Below are 18,487 nucleotides of genomic sequence, written 5' to 3'. Positions count from 1 at the left end.
TATGACCAAGACTGTTACTATTCTGACCATGACCAAAATTATTTGACATGCGAACAAACTGACTACTATGAAAATCATGATCCTTACCCTGAAACAGTGCAAGTGACTGAAATTGAAAACCAAAATACTGCTGACGATGTAAATTTTCATCAGGCCCCGAAATTAGAAAAGCCAAAATAGAAGTTAATTTTCATATTCAGAGACAATTAGGTTATATTCAGATATCCGATCCACCCCTTAAGTTTTTAATTGACACAGGCGCTAATCAGTCTTTTATTAGCCCTGAAGCTGTACAAAAGTATTTTAGCCATATACCATTAAATTATGATCCTTTCGAAGTTACAAATGTGCACGCTACCAGTAGAAATAATTATTCTATCACTTTACCTTGTTTTCCGGAATTTCGAGATAAGGGTGATTTAACATTATTCGTATATAAATTTCATAATTACTTTGACGGTTTAATAGGCTTTGATTTATTGGATGTCTTTGGATCAAATATAGATCTGAAAAATAAAAAATTAATTACCCGTAACGCTACAATTCCAATTCATATGTATGACTCACGTAACGCAAATTTATACGAGGAGATTATTCCGGCTAACTCATCAAAATTAGTTAGATTACCTATCAACTCTTTAAATGGCGATGTTTTAATTGAAAAGCAAGTAATTTGTAACTGTTACATTACCGAATGTTTAACGAAAGTAATTAATAATCGAGGATGGGTTGAAATAACCAATCCTACGCATAATGACATTATATTTTCTATGAATAAACCAGTAGAAGCAGAACTCTATAATGTTGAGAGCCAGCCAGAAACCATATCTGAACGCGCAAAAGAAGTCATATCTCGCTTACGGACAGATCACTTAAATCCAGAGGAACGTGCAAATTTAATAAATTTATGTATTAATTATTCGGACATATTTTATCTTGAGGGCGAGTCTTTAACATTTACAAATAAAATAAAACATAAAATTCAGACTACCGATGAAATTCCAGTTCATACAAAAACTTATAGGTATCCTTATGTTCATAGGCAAGAAGTAAGAGACCAGATTAAAAAAATGCTAGAACAAAATATAATTAGGCCATCCAATTCTGCTTGGAGCTCTCCAATCTGGGTAGTGCCTAAGAAGGCAGATGCTTCTGGCAAAGTTAAGTGGCGTCTTGTAATAGATTTCAGGAAGGTCAACGAAAAAACCATAAATGATAAATACCCCATTCCCAATATATCTGACATACTAGACAAGCTAGGAAAATGCCAATACTTCACTACTTTAGACTTAGCTAGTGGGTTCTATCAGGTTGAAATGGACCCCCAGGATATTCACAAAACCGCGTTCAATGTTGAAAACGGCCATTATGAATTTTTACGTATGCCTATGGGTTTGAAAAACTCACCTGCAACTTTCCAGCGTGTCATGGACAATGTCCTAGACGAATTGCAAAATAAAATATGTGTAGTATATCTAGATCATATTGTAGTCTTCAGTACCTCCCTTCAGGAGCATATTATAAATTTAAGAAAAGTTTTTGATAAATTACGTTCATCTAATTTCAAAATTCAGCTAGATAATTCGGAATTTCTGAAACTTGAAACAGAATTTTTAGGCCATATAATAAGTAATGAGAGTGTTAAGCCAAACCCTAATAAAATTCATGCTATTCAAAATTATCCACTTCCGAAAACCACAACCGAAATTAAACGTTTTCTAGGATTAATAGGCTATTACAGAAAGTTCATTCCGGACTTTGCACGTATAACAAAACCCCTTACTCAATGTCTTAAAAAAGGTTCCAAAATTACTCTTGATAAAGCCTATACAGAATGCTTTGAACATTGCAAAACCCTCTTGACAAACGATCCCATTTTACAGTATCCAGATTTTTCCAAAGATTTTATTCTCACTACCGATGCGTCAAATGTTGCTATTGGTGCAATTTTGTCGCAAGGAACAGTAGGTTCAGATAAACCAATAGCTTATGCCTCCAGAACCCTTAACTCCAGTGAATGTAATTATAGTACAATAGAAAAGGAATTGCTTGCAATAGTTTGGGCTACTAAATACTTCCGACCTTATTTATTCGGCCGTAAATTCAAAATCATCACTGATCACAAACCGTTACAATGGATAATGAACTTAAAGGAACCCAGCTCGCGTCTTACGAGATGGCGTCTTAAGCGTTCCGAATACGATTTTACTGTAGTATACAAGCAGGGAAAAATTAATACTAATGCCGATGCACTTTCTAGAATTGAATTGCATAATGATGAAACGAACTCTATAGTAGTAAATGTTTCAGAAGAATCTCACGATCCAGAAGATGAATCTAGGACAATAACGAATAGTGTGTCCTCTTCAAGGACCGCAACTGCCAGCAAATCCTCTTCAAGGACAGCTACTGCTAGTGCAACCTCTTCAAGGACAGCTACTGTACATACTAGCCACGAGGAACCTATATTAAATATCCCAATATCTAACGACTCTCGAGAAAATATGATAGAAAACCGAAATAGAAATAGGGAACCTGACATTAATTACTTACCTGAACAGACAGTTTTTATCCACAATCCAACAGCTTCACGACAGAAACTAGCCCCACGTTATACCCATGATGTAGTTATGGCTGACTTACCTATTCATATATATACGAGGAAAAAACGAAACCCAATCGCCAAAAATAGACTCAAAAGAGTACCTAAATCGGCGCAATTGTTACAGGAAACTGCTGACCCTCTTTCTTCTCCTGAGCGTCGTCCGAGCACAAGAGATAAAACTTGAAAGCCTAAACGACGGACCTGGAATTTTACCTTTTAAATTAGGATCCACTAGGATCATTTCCCATCATCATACCTTTTTAAATAAAATTAATCTTAAAGAATTAGAGTATCAAATTAAGTCTATCGATATTCAATTAGATTCCTTTACTCAAGAATTTCAGAATAAAACTAAATTTTTTCTAGAACCCCATATAGCATACCTTAAAAATAAGCTTACTGGTGTTTTAAATCAGCTAGAGACATTTGTGTCCAACCGTGCGAAAAGAGGCCTTATTGATGGTCTTGGCTCAGTAATCAAAAGTGTCACTGGTAACTTAGATTATACTGATGCTATTCATTACAATGAAGCTATTAAAAATTTGCAGGAAAACGAAAATAATTTGATAAATGAATTAAACAGTCATATTAGCTTATCTAAAAATTGGACAGTTCAGTATTCAAAAATTATAGAAATTATTAAAGAAAATCAGAATAAAATGATGAACATGGTTAATAAAATTAATGATAACAATGTAAAGCAGAATTTCAGTTTAGTGAAATATACTCGTCTCACTCAAATACTCTTAATATTGAGTGACAATGTAGATTCCATTTCACAGGAAATAATTAAGTTGCAGAATATTTTAGCATTTATTAAAACTTCCACTTTACATCATTCAGCTTTAGATCTAGCTAACATACGCTCTATTTTAAGCAAACTGTCATCATTGTACGGCAGTGAGCGTATTCTTAATTTAGATGTAAGAGAATACTATGATATAATTAGAGTAGGCTCCTTTTATGTGGGTAATGAAATAGTTTTAGTTTTTAAATTTCCAATATTTCTAGCTAAGATATTTACTTTATATAAGTTATCTATAGTTCCTAATAAGCACCATGAGATCCTCAAACCCACCTTTCCATTCCTAGTTATCCATGAGAAAGAATTCAGGTACATAGAGGCAGAATGCCCGAAGGCCAACAAGTGGCATATATGTAAGGAACAGCCGAACCCTCTCAACCAGCCAGAGGACTGCGTGCAGCGACTAATATCAACCCAGGAGCGAAGCCCTTCGCCATGCAGCATTTGAAGAATTGGATGAGAAGCACTACACTGTCAGTTTTCCTGAGCCAACAAAAGTCCACATGTTCTGCGAACGTCACCAGTACGAGACTCTCCAAGGCAGCTATCTTGTCATCATCCCTAAGCAATATTTTATGGAGGCCCCAGAATTTACCATTTCGAACTCCAAGGATCGTCTAAAAGGCCAGGCGCTCAAGCTACTGAATATGCCCAACTACACGACTACTGAAGAAGACTCACAGGCTGCTCTTACACTAAACTCAGTAAGCCTGAAAAATCTACAAGAAATCAATACAAGAATCTCCATGCAGCAACCTATAAAACTGAAAAATGAAGACAACTACGGTATCTATCACACTACGATACCTATGTATGCATTGATACTATTAAGTGCATGCGCCCTCACTAGCGTGTACTTATGGAAGAGATATACCAGATCCTTGGCTGAAACATCAAAACCGAATGACAATAGCAAGATAGAGATGCCAGCTGTCTACGCTCGACCTAGAAGAATAGATCCTGATCATCCTCCAGCGCAGTTTACGACAACAGTCTTCAACAGGCGCTGTTCTACGGGGGGAGGTGTTACACCATCCTAACTACGATACACCTCAATATAAGTGTATCCACACCTTTATTTTAATATTCAGAAACCCAAGTGTGCACACAGCTTTACCGCGCTGTACCGCACACGGTGCAAGATTTCAACATCAATTCGAGGGAATATCCAAGTCAGCAGAAGCGGCCACCACCATCGTGCGACCAGCGGAGGACCTCATTCTTTTACTCCACTTCAGTAGGGAATCACTCTTAGTTTGTAATTCGTAATTAGTAATTTTAATTTTAATTAATGTAAAAGTTATAATTAATAAACTATTATTTAAAATTTGCTTTTTTTTGGCACCCACGGCTGCAGCTATCGTTACTCGTGCTTGTGTAACTGTATACGTACACATATTTTTACACACATATGAAACCAATTTCGGTTTCGTTTGACGGCTCGAGATTATTCTCTATTCCGCTAGGTATATTAACTTTATGGGTGCAACATGTCAGGTTTTGGTCGGAATATTTGCTGTTTCGACTTTTGCGTAATATTCTCTATTTAACAAACTTTTTTTAAGACTATTTTTATTTTTTATTTAGCAAAAAAATTGCAGTTGCGTCATCATACTGATGAACCCATTCCATGTTTGTATGTCCTATATCAACAAATACAGCCATCGATACAAACAAATGCCCGAAATACGAGTTGTCCGTTGCCCTGACATCATTATCAAAGACCAAGCAAATTAAGTGCTTACTTTTTTGATAAAATAAGGGGGCAAACGGTTCACATGATGGAAAGCAATATAAGTATCGTCCAATATAGACACTCGCAATATCAGAAGAGTTGCAGGCCTTTTAAGAGGGAATATGCTTTTTTCTTGAAGGTTTGTAGTATTGGTCCGGAAATACTGCAGGCGATAGTTCGTTCCAGAGTTTTACAGTGCATGGCAGAAAGTTACACGAAAACGCGCGGTGGAAAACTGCCTCTCATCAAGGTGATGAGATGAGAGAACAAGAATATACCATATTCTTCTTACTTGATACTTTTTGCTAGTCTGAGTGCACAGACTCAGATATTTTTGTTCACTTCTAGTGTTCCAGATTTGGACTCACTATCTTTACGACATACGCACGATCAATACAGTGTCAGCACTGCTTATCGTCAGCAGTAAGCTCATATTCCAATTCGGTGCAGAGATGCAATTCAAACATACGTGTTCTAAAATAAACTTTGTTCACTAGGTATACGTAATAGCCACAGCAAATCAAACTACTGAAAATATGTACAGCGTCGACTTGAGAAATCAAAAAAAAATCATTCACTATTATAAAAATGCTTGTTTGACTTACCACCAGGTGCCCTATTATGAGCTCTTAAATCCATTCACTTTACGTCCTTATACAGTCAGATAAGGACGTAAAAAGAATGGATTTAAGAGCTCATGATAGAGGCCCAGATGTAGTAACATAATATAACGGAAAAATAGTAAATAATCACCAAAATTAAACCCGTATTTTAACGTAAAATAAAACCAAACTTTTACTATCTCGCTATCCTGTTTAAGCAAAATTACTCCAAATAAAATGGAGTCATTTTGCTTAAATTGTGGGTTTAATTATAAAATATTTTAAACGTAATTATAAAATATATTATAAAATAAACAAATTTAATATATTTTTATTTATATATAAAAAAAAATATATACAAATTGACCCTTTGTAAAAATGCTGCATGGCGTCTCTAGATAAACAGAGCCGGTAGCCAAGTCTTTTTCTTTATCGCTTCTTTATAGAATCGCCGATCAAAATGTATGGAATTCAACGTCGTATTAATGAACGCTTGTGTCAATTACATTCCTTTTGATTGGCGATTCTATAAAGAAGCGATAAAGAAAAGGTATTTGTGAAACGCTTGATGACCTACACGGGATTCGATTCTTGCCGCATAGTGAGAATAAATTATGTATTTAGTCATTAGGCGTTAGGACTTCGGTCATATTTCGCACTTTTTGGTCCAACTGAAAAAGACATTGGGATGAAAAGTTCCACATACCTTCTCTGCGTCCCGCCAGGCACGGGCGTCGCCGCCAGCCGCGCTTGCCGCTTCAGCAGCTGCACCGTCAACGCGAAGGACACCACCATCGTCAGCATGGGGATGTAGAAGGCGACCAGCGAGCCCAGCACCCAGAAAAGCCGGTTGTTGATCACACAGAGAGACGGCGTCGGCATTATGTTGGTCCGGTTTATAAGACCTGCGATATAGATACGAGTTATCGACACTTACAAGAAATAATCGGGCAAGTGCGAGTCGGACTCCCGCACAAAGGGTTCCGTACCACAATAGAGCAAAAACAGGCTGAAAATGATGTTTTTTGTATGGGAGCCCCCTTAATTATTTAATTTATTTGAATTTTATTATATATTATTAAATTACAAATAAAACTGAGTATTTCGTGAATTCATATTCATATTACCGTTATTGATATCGAGTAAAAAAAATGAAAAAAAGTCACGTTTATTGTTGTATGGGAGCCCCCCTTAAACATTTGATTTATTTCGTACAGCGGCAACAGATATTATAAGCAATCTGTGAAAATTTCAGAAGTCTAGCTATAGCGCTTCTTGAGTTACAGCCTGGAGACACACAGACGGAAGGACATACGGGTCCCATTTTTACCCTTTGGGTACGGAACCCTAAAAACAACTTTAACTTTTTACGTTTTTTCAGAAGAGCGATTTTAATGTTAAAAAATATTCTCATTCTTCTAGATCGCTAATTATATTACTATATAATTATTACTAGCGATCTAGTAGAATGATTATTATTATTATGGGGTAATAAAACAGCGTTGGGGAAAATGCAGCATTTTAAATAAACATAATATCAAGAAAATATTTCTAACTAGATGTCCCGCGCGGCTTCGCCCGCGTAAATTAGAAATTTTACAGAATCCGTAGGTACATTTTCCCATAAAAAATATTTCCCCCGTTTTTCCCACATTTTCCTGAGTTTCTTCTGTCGTATTAGTCTTAGAGTAATAATATAATATAACCTTCTCGATAAATGATGAGTCTTACTCGATAAATGATCTATCTAACACTGAGATAAGTTTTTAAATCGGACCTGTAGTTTCTGAGATTGACGCGTTCAAGCAAACATACTCTTCAGGTTTATAATATTAGGTAGATATAGATTTTTTTTAATTATCGCTTGACAAACTCGAGTCTCGATCTAAAAGACTATGAAATGGTATAATTTATATTATAATATGGTAGTGATGATGATGATGATGATGATGATGAAGAATGTAATTTGCATAGTAGCATATGCTTTCTGTTCTTAAAACAACGCCGAAACTCCCAAACTTGTATCTATAAAGAATCAGGAATTCTCTCAGCACCTTCCGAACCACGGTATACCAGGTATATCTCGGTGCAAAATCTTACTTGTTGGTAGCATATGCTTAGAATACTTCTCACGAAACCGAAGTCACCATATGTTTCCCTATAAGTTTTGAGGAGTTCCCTCGATTACTTATGGATCCTTCATCAGATCACCACTTTTCTGAATATAATACCAAATTGGGATGATACCCTATATACCAAAAGAAAAATTTTGAAAATCGGTTAACAAACGGCGGAGTAATCGTTGAATATAAGAAAACGAACATAACACCTCCCCCATTTTGAAAGTCGGTTAAAATTGTAGCCTATGTGTTATTTATTTAATACTAAGTTAGCTAAAATTGTGTTTATTTATGTACTATGTATTTTGAGACTATGCAATTTTGTCGCGTTCGCGATTCACTTTCACTTTTGTTGAGTTTCAGAACGCGATATTAGGTCCTCCAACGCGCACGCGAATTTGAACTTTATGCAGCGGTAATAAATTACAAATTGACTCTCCATTTTATTTAGAAAACGTTTGTATGGGAAATAGAAAAATGCTGTTTTGAGGATTTTCCCGGCAATTATTCGAATTTTTCTCACCTTTTAAACCTTCCCTAGACCTCCACGAATAATTCAAGACCAAGATAAGATAAATCCGTTCAGCCGTTCTCGAGTTTTAGCGAGACTAACGAACAGCAATTGATTTTTATATATATAGATAAAAACATTTGAATAATGGACAATTTCACGGTTTCTGACTAATTTTTCGAAGCGAAAAAGGTAAGTGACGTCACTTTGAATTTTTCTACGAAAAATTAAAAACAGAATAAAACAGTCGCGAAATAATTTTAAATACTTTTGAAATAGACAAAAAATTATATGGGCGAAAAGTCCAAAGACGACTTTAATTTCCATCAAAAAACGACTCATATTGGACATCGAGAAACATGGAATGTTAATTTAGATTTTCTCTATAAATTTTTAATGTTTCTGTTATTAATTTAAGAAAACAAGCATAGGATCGAGATAATTAGGGAGATATACTATGCGGGTGTGAAAGCTCAAACAAACGAAAACTACGAAGATGCTAAAGAGGGTAGATGTAAGACCGGCCAAGTACGATTAATAAAAACGTGTTGCACCCGAGGACTGCCGCGGTGAAGCTATTGCATAACATTTTTTAGCAACTTATACAATTAAAATTCTCATACGACTAGTCGCACGCACACAAACACCGCGCTGGCACCGCCGTCTGGCAAACACCGTCTGGCAACGCCGCACCGCTGTGCCGGTCGGAGTGGTGTTAGGTTAGTTACGGAATTTCTTGATTCGGTCGCCGCACGCGATAAAAGCAATGCAGTAGATTAAAACTTTCTGTGATTAAAAGGAGGGGAAGTAAGTTATCTTCATACAAAGGGACAGCGCGCGGCTTGTGTGTGTGCGCCATAGCAGGCCTGTCCCACTCGCGCCTTTAGGTATCGAACTGTAAGTACCCCTTTAAAGGGGCAGATCACAATGGACTCACAAGCGAGCGATGACGCGCGCGCAAGATTTTTTCGTCGCATATATCTACGTACTGATTTAACCGCTGTGACAGAATCATTATTAATCTGATAAATATGAACAATTGAAAAAAGTCAAAGAAATATTTCAATAAAGTAATTTTACTTTATTGAAATATTTCTTGACTTTAAAATACAAAAAAAGATAAAAAAATACACAAACATAGCAAATAAACCAATTTGTTACAAACAAACCGCATACTACACATAAATAAACACAAGTTACTATGTTTAAGTTGTAAAAAATTCCTGACCAGATCCTACACTATAATCGAATATAAAACTATTATAAAAAATACGTTGGGTTACTAAAATTTGATTATTACTATAAAAAAGTTTGCTATTAGTAGCTATAGTAATTAAAAGAAGATTATTTTATTTTCTAAAAGGTGACAATCTTGATTTCGTCAGAAACGGTACCTCTTACGCGATAGAAAGAGAGCGCATATGTAGGCAAATATAATTGTAGGCACCTAGCACTGCGCGGTCGGAATTTGAGCTTTATAGTATCGCAGCAAGAGTTTTTATTTTTTAAACGGGTTTCACGAGTTGGACTTCTGTTGGTACTACTAATATAATATATATTCTGTGGCCATAGTATCAATGCGTCGCCACGTACGGCACACAACAAAATCTCGGCGAGTTTTAGAGGCTGGTACCGTCGAGATTTTGTACCGCCGAGAGTTAAAACTGTAAAACTACAAAAATATTCTCATTTATAGCAGAAATAATTAATGGACGAAAAACAAAAATGCATAATCTTGAAATGGAAACATTTTAGAATTCAGGATTTCAATATCCAATTTTACAAACCTTTTCTGAATAATTAAGACCTTAATACCCCGTTCGTCCAAGCACAAGTGAAATCGCATTCCTCATAATTTCACAAAGGTCCAGGTCAATTCGATTGCAGCTTTTAAATTGAAGATATGAGTGTATGAAGCGGGTAAGTAACAATCTAAAAATTGACGTTTTTTGCATAAATGGAGGCCCTACGACCGGGAATGTGATTTGAAATAAAAAAATCGGCTAAGTGCGAGTTGAACTCGCGCACGAAAGGTTCCGTACCACAATAGAGCAGAAATAGGCTGGAAATTGTGTTTTTTGTATGGGAGCCTCCCTTAGTTATTATTATTTAAATTTTATTCTAATTTTATTATTAATTATTAAAGTACAAATATAACTGAGCATTTCCTGAAAAAACTAGTACTTGCTAATTGCTATTAAGTTGTAAAATTTTAGTTAACCGGTTCATCCACTCATGTCGTCAATTGCCGAAGGTCTTCCGTCAAAGCCTAGACAATCTTGTGATTCAAATGTGATTAATTATTGGAAATCAGCCCGCTCGTTATCGATTGAGACGGTTCATTGAACAAAACGTTACCGCTAGTTATATATTGAGTACTAGGTGACGCCAGCACCTCCGTTCCGCCATAAATCGTTTATGGTGCAGGAACCGTACATTTTTCCGGGACTGTGTCCTTTCTCGGGACTCAAAGTATCTCCATGCCAAATTTTAGCTAAATTGGTTCAGCGGTTTAGGCGTGAAGAGGAAACAGACAGACAGACAGACTCACTTTCGCCTTTTATAATATTAGTATGGATGGGCTAGTATGGGTGGTTGGATTGAGACTGTGACCATGACAATTATCCATATTAAGTGCTAATATTATAAATGCGAAAGTATGTCTGTTGGTCTTTTACCTCTTCACGTCAATACCATTGAACCAATTTTTAAAAAATACTTTGAGTCCCGGGAAAGGACTTATGATACTTTTCACCCCGGAAAAATGTCACCATCGCGTCATCTAGTATAGGAAAAAAAACTGAATTTATTCTGAGCAGATGACGGACCTACGTCGGAGAACCCACTATACTGTAATACCCAAAACGTCATATTATAATGGTAGGGGAGGAGAAGGTGCTATTTGTGTAGTCACTCGAGCGTCATGGAGACCTAGTAGGTTTTTTACATTGGTAAAACTGATAAAAAAATAATGAGAGCGTTTTTATTTAAGCGGTGGGTTCAGAAACTGCAGCCATTTTAAAGTTTTGAAAAAGAAAATATTATATATTCAGAAAATTGTTTATTTAGGTAAATTATAAATATATTTTAGGCAGACTAAGACTAAGTCATTTAGTTTAGTGAAAAATAAAATATCTGCAAAGCTTAGTTAGGAAAATATGAAGCTTTATTTTTTATATTATAAAAAAATGTCCCTACAGGCTTACCTAACCTTTGAATCGTCAGTGCTTTTTAAGGAAGCTTCTTTGGGATGTAACAAACATACCCTATCTTAATCTGACAGATCCAATGACATTTCGATATTCAAAAAAAAATTTTTAACCCACTATGTGAGAAATCTGATTTCTATACCATGATAACTAGACACATTTCGGAAGCCTGTACAGTGTACAAGCTTAATCTGACACGCTCGAACTTGTCCCGAAATCCCCTCTTCCCCTCCCCAACTATAACTGAAGCCATAATATTATAATTGTACCAATGTGCCACTGGTGAAACAAGTGTGATGTAATAAAATGACATCCCAATCATAAAGTTATATTTACTTTATGATCCCAACAAAGTCATACCGTCAATGCACTGGCGTATTTTCTGAACAATCAACAGTATGCTGACGTCATAAGCACTAGCAAGGATGCTGTGATATATTTTGGAACGTACAGCTTATACATCCGTCATCCATACTTCAATACTAATATTGTATGTCTGTCTGTTTGACCGTCTGTGTGTCTGTTTGTTACCTATTCACGCCCAGACCGCTGGACCTATTTTGATGAAATTTGGTATGGAGATACTTTGAGTCCTGAAAAGTACATAATAGCATATTATATTTTACACCGGAAAATGTACGGTTCCCGTGCGATAAACAGGTTTTGACGCGACAAAGTTTCGAGTGTCATTTCGTCAACTATATTATAATTAATTAATTTTTATGATAGTAGATAGCCCAAAATACAGTAAAATTGTAAAACTAGTGAGTAAAAGGATTTATCACAATATGTTTTGTAACGTAAAACTTATTTAAAAGTGCCAAGCGTTTTATCGAAACAATATACTTAAATTACATTTTAAATAAAGCTACTGCGAAACATAAACATTAAAAGGAGATCTTGGAACATTATTTTAAAGGAAAATTTTGTACTTTATAAAATTTAACGAAATATAAAATACGCTTCCCGTTTTAAAAGTAATGGAGTGTTCTCAAAGTAAATTCGACTGGACACGTTTCCTTCAACATTTTATGTTTTGAATTTAAATTTTAGATGTGGTCACTTCCGAATTTACTCACAGCAGAATTCTTCAACATCCATATTCCATACTAATATTATAAATGCGAAAGTTTTTCTGTCCTTTACCTCGTTTGTGTTTAAAATCATCATCATCATATCAGCCTATAGTCGTCCACTGCTGGACATAGGCCTCTCTCAATGAACGCCAAGATGACCGATCTCCTGCTACTCGCATCCAACATGGGCCTGCAACTAAGCGGAGATCGTCGTCCCACCTAGTTGGAGGTCGACCTACACCCCGATTTCCCAGCCCTGGTCTCCATTCCAGAGTAAGTTTACTCCAGCGATCGTCTGTTCTTCGAGCTACGTGACCAGCCCAGTTCCACTTCAGCGTACTGATTCTCTGCACTATGTCGGTGACTTTAGTTCTTTGACGAATTGTTTCATTTCGAAGCTTATCCGCCAAAGAAACTCCGAGCATAGCGCGTTCCATAGCACGCTGAGCGACGGAAAACTTACGAGCTAGCCCTGCTGTAAAAGGCCAGGTTTCCGCCCCGTAGGTCATAACGGGAAGCACGCATTGATCGAAGACTTTCGTCTTCAAGCTCTGCGGAATATGCGACGTGAGAATGTGGCTTAGCTTCCTAAATGCTGCCCAACCCAACTGTATCCTCCTATCGGTTTCTCTCTCGTGTTAAAAATCGCTGAACAGATTTTGATAGGTTTGAAGATACTATAGTTTCTGGCTTACTAGATAACACCCACCCACCAAAACACGTTTATCGCGCGGGTACGAGTATCCTGCGTTGTTCGAGTAAAAGTATCCTGTGTCCTATCACGGGACTCAAAGTATCTCCATGCCAAGTTATAAGGTTGTGGCAGAGGTAACAGTCAGACAGACACACTTTCACATTTATAATATTAGTAAGTATAGATAATACGGATCGTGTAGGCTTGATGTTATTTGACTACAGATTATAATGGCAACCAAATTGTATTTAAACAGTAAGTCACAGCGTAAATATCTATTGTATAACGAAAAAAAAAAACAATTAGGCGAATAAAACTTATTAGGGCGGAGACAATTTCATTAAAAGCAGACTGAGTGAGACTGAGATATTCAACGTTTTATGAATAATCGCACTCATAAATCAGGAATCGTTTCGTTTGCTCCAATTTCACTTTGTTATTTAAATTTTTCACAATAATATTTTCGTATCGGTAAGACGTTAAGTATTAGGGGATGAGGCAAAGGAACACTTCCTTTAAATAGGTTTTATAAATTATTTCTATGTTTCAGCAGAACGTTCACACGTGGCCGGCTCGAGTGGAGAAATACCACGTTCTCACAGAAAACCGGCATGAAACAGCGCTTGCGCTGTGTTTCGCCGAGTGAGTGAGTTTACCGGAGGCCCAATCCCCTACCCTATTCCCTTCCCTACCCTCCCCTATTCCCTTCCCTTTCCTCCCCTATAACCCTATTCCCTCTTAAAAGGCCGGCAACGCACCTGCAGCTCTTCTGATGCTGCGAGTGTCCATGGGCGACGGAAGTTGCTTTCCATCAGGTGACGTGACCCATTTGCTCGTTTGCCCCCTTATTTCATAAAAAAAAGGACGGTGGTATTGACAAAAACATATTGCATTCATTACTAGGGCTTTGTAAATGTAATAATCATTGCACTAGTCTACAGCTAAAATACTACAGCTGCTTAAGGCTGCCTTTCCACCAGAGCTGAGCGGAGCTGTGTTGCGAGTAATCAGGAATGTATTTTTGAAAACCAATAGAATCGCTTCATTGACATGACTTTGCCATGACATCGCTCAGCGCGGCGATGCTATTGGTTCTCAAAAACACATTCCTCGCAACACAGCTCCGCTCAGCTCTGGTGAAAACGCAGCCTAAGTCTCCCTTATTATTGTCATTATTCCCTTTTTCGTTATAAAAATACAGCCCATACAGATTTATCACAAAAAGGTTCCCGTTACGAATAAGCGTTCATTTTAAGAAAAAACTTTATAAGAAAACTCATTAACTCTATAATGGCCTTTATCTGCCTTCGATTGGGAGATCTTGATGGGATTTTTCGAATAAAGGAGGTAGTAAGTTCATAATAGTAATGATAGATTCCCCTTCGAAAAACCAATTATATTCGAAAAACTGCGAAACGAAATAAAATTGAGTTCGTACCTTGGATTATGGATAGGCTTATTTGTTTATATTACTACTCTTTTGATCGGATCAAATAGTTTTAAATCAATGTTTGTGTCGATTGCTTTTTATAACAAACAACGACTTATCAGAATACATGATATCTGCTATGATGGATTATTTTGAGAAAAAAAATCTCCTACCCAATGAATCCGTCAATTTCCTAACCTTGGGCAAAAATCCTTTATCATTATTTATTTATTCAAAATGGCGACCTAGTCTCGTCTCCGCGCGTTGCTATGCAAGAATTTCGATAATTATTATTAATTTGTACCAAATTTGTAAAAGGCAACAGATATTGTGCAAAATCTGTTTTTAAACACCTGTTACATATCTGTTGCAAGATACAGTCATAATGCATAAATACACATAGATGAACGGTCAGGTTAGGAGTCGGCACTGAGGAGCGCCTCTTTTTCTTAGAGACCTTAATTTATATTGGTAGCCATAAGGTTGGGGTCCTTTAGATTGGAGCCTTTATATTGGGGGCCTTTGGATTGGAGCCTTGAGATTGGAGCCTTTAGACTGGTAGCATTTAAATTGGTAGCCTTTAGATTGGCTTAGGTAGTAAGCTACCTAAGCTTTAGATTGGAGGCTTTTTGATTGAGGGCCTTTAGATTGGGAACTTTTACATAGTCAACCTTTAGATTGGGCCTTTAGATTGGAAGCATTTAGATTCGGCATTTAGATAGCCTTTAGATCTCTGTTCCACTTACCCAGCACAGTGATGGAGCTGGACACGAACATGCTGAGCAGCCACACCAGCGCGATCTTGATGAAGACCACGCGCTTGGTGGAGTGGTGCCGGCTCTTCAGCGGGTTCCGGATGCCGAGGTACCTGAAATCGTTATTATTTTAGTGGAATAATTTAATTATACAAGGTGTAACAAAACTGAGTGATAATACTTTAGGTGTGTCTAATAGAATTCACTGTGAAAGTAGCAGCGCTGAAAGAGCAAAATTTTTTGTGATTTATATGGGCAAGCGCCCGCGCGACATAATTTTTTCCATACAAAGATGAAAAAAATTACTCTTTAAACGCTGCTACTTTCACAGCGAACTCTATATAGGAGACCTATACACACCCTAAACTCTAAAGTATTATCACTTAGTTTTGTTACACCTTGTATAAGCGTATTTTAATTGTAGCAGGAATCAGGATTTTAAAAATTACCTCAGCTAAATTCGAAGCGCAAGTTCTTTGACTTCACATAATGTTGAACCGCGAAAAATGCTAATATTTTCTATTTTGTAATTGCTGGTGTGCATCTCCTCAGAGACGTAGTTTCGTTTATAAAATGCTGTAAACAATGTATGGTTTAGGGATTGCAATACGGCGTCATTTTCAATCCGGACCGGATTTGACCGGATTACTGTCAATCCGACCGGATCCAGTCGGATCCGGCCGGATTGATAAAATTGAACTAAAAACCAAAAATCATCGTATTTTTGTTTGCTAATTCAAAAACAAGGCATATATGCAATATGCATCACTTGTAGCTGATTAATGCAATATTTTCAAAGCGAGATAACCACTCTCTAAAAACTGTAGAGCATGGAATAATATTTTAAATGTCTGTATGGTTGCTCAAGCACATTACGGCATTATCGCAACCTAGTCGGCCTAGCCTAGAAGAATGAGCAGGTTAATTGCACCCTTCCCACCACCATACGTAGCTGTTGTCAATTGTGAGTTGATATTTAACGATATACATCCATTTGTTGCTCATCATTTAAAAGCGTCACTTAGCAAATAACTTCTAATAGAGCTGCTGCGGTTCCGTAGTACCGCTAGTTTTTGATAATTTTTGAATAGTCAATGAATATACATTTATGACGTATTTTGCACTACTAACAACATCATCTCAGTCACGTTCAAAGGAATTTGAACGAAAAGTTCCTTTATACTTCGTCGAATACATTTTTTTAGTTGATCGACTATTACTCAATAACTTTGAAGTCTTCTTAGCCGTGATAATTTTCCTTTTAAATTCAGCACATTTCCGACTCCCGTGATTTTTTCACATTTCTAGAAGCAACCGTTTAGCTGGTAGAGGGGGGGGACACTGGACTTTAACGATTTCTTCCACTTTAAAACTTTCTATTACACAAATGGATCCCTGAATCGGAAAATGATCTAAGAATACTCGTAATATTTTTTAAAACCTATCCAACGAACACCCCACAGGGTGGGGTGGACGCGAAGAAAAATCATCCCCGCTTCATGTGCATGGGAGGTACCATAAAAAAAAATATTTTTAAGATTTTATATACCATTTTGTTGGAATCATTAATATGTATATTCATGCCAATTTACAGCTTTGTATATAGTCTCTGAGCAAAACCGCGGACAGACAGACGGACAGACAGACCGAAACTAGTTCTTTGTTCACTACAGAACCCTAAAAAAGTGAGAAGAAGCTTATCCAGGGGTAACGAATTTAACGTAAGTTATTCATGCAACAACCATATCTGTTCGCCACAAATTAAAGTATATTATTATTTTTAGCAAACATGAGTGAGTATACGCATATTCATGCGCAGCACGGCATACACTCACTCATTTACTTACAGGTTGATGTTTATTTCGCGGAATTTTGCTAAAATATTAATATACAAAATTTTAAGCTATGGGTTTCCGCAAAGTAACGCCTGATTCTATTAACTATTGCCACAAATCGCTAACACCGGATCCGGTCTCCGGATCCGGTATATTGGGACCGGATCCGGTACCCGAAAAATGACGCCGGATCCGGTTTTCCGGATTGCAATCCCTAGTATAGTTTCTGTGATCTTTAAGCACAAAAATTTGGTGTTTAAGCGAAGAAGAGGTCATTTGATTAAATTCCATGTAATGGTGAGTTCATATTGCAACGTGATTTCGCGCTTTTATTCAAAACGGAATAAAAAGCAAGACACCACAAGTGGCAAATTCATAAGTGCAATGTGTATATTTTTGTAGTAAATAAAGTTAAATTTTGGCATGGCATGGTATTCCCTCCACACGCTGCAATATAAACCGACCCTGTCAAAATAATCGGTTGTATTTAAACAAGGAGAAATACAAACTTACAATTATTATCAACTCCTACTTCTGAAATAGTTTTGTCAATAAAAAATACTACATTGCGTTTAATATTTTATATTACGACAAGTTGTTAAGAAAAGTTTATTACAAAGTACTTTTTACTACCTTTTGATTAAAATAGGAACGGTTTTACGATTCCGTCTAGAAACTAGACCAGACTACTTAAGAGGATACACCAGGGGCGAGAGAAATTGAAAATAGGTATTTGAAAATGTATTGCTGTCTCACCAATCTCAAGTCTCCCACCGCAGAGCGCGATAGAGACAACACGACAAAAGTTGTAATAAAAGAACAGTAAAACTTCGATTCGTTGTCCGCTGATTCCTTCTCCAAAACTTAACCGATTTATGTAATTTTTTCATTAAGAATTAAAACAAGGCTTGAGCTGTGTTGCTATGTTTTATTTTTTTTGTATATTCTAGCCAGTTTTGTTTTCTGGGTGTTTGAACGTAGAGGAAAATCTGGCCATTTTTTTGGGTTTTTGGACGTTCTTATCTTTTTTAATAATTAAATTATGAAAAAAAAGAAAACATAGGGACATGTTAATAGTGACCATAGATATTCAGGAAAAAAATCATAACTC

General features: G+C 36.6%; 1 protein-coding gene across 1 annotated transcript in view; it reads right to left on the bottom strand.

Annotated features, from left to right (window-relative positions):
- LOC121729615 (5-hydroxytryptamine receptor 2C) overlaps positions 1-18,487 on the bottom strand; it is a 130,847-nt gene that overhangs the window by 50,885 nt on the left and 61,475 nt on the right. Inside the window, exons 4-5 of the mRNA XM_042118186.1 lie at positions 15,533-15,654; positions 6,454-6,652 (exon numbers count right to left, since the gene is read on the bottom strand). Of these exons, the coding sequence (XP_041974120.1) occupies positions 6,454-6,652; positions 15,533-15,654 (321 nt within the window). The remainder of the gene's footprint in view (positions 1-6,453; positions 6,653-15,532; positions 15,655-18,487) is intronic.

The sequence above is a fragment of the Aricia agestis genome, chromosome 8, assembly GCF_905147365.1.
Source record: "Aricia agestis chromosome 8, ilAriAges1.1, whole genome shotgun sequence".
In the NCBI taxonomy this organism is placed as follows: Eukaryota; Metazoa; Arthropoda; class Insecta; order Lepidoptera; family Lycaenidae; genus Aricia; species Aricia agestis.
This window is presented reverse-complemented; position numbering and strand designations above follow the sequence as displayed.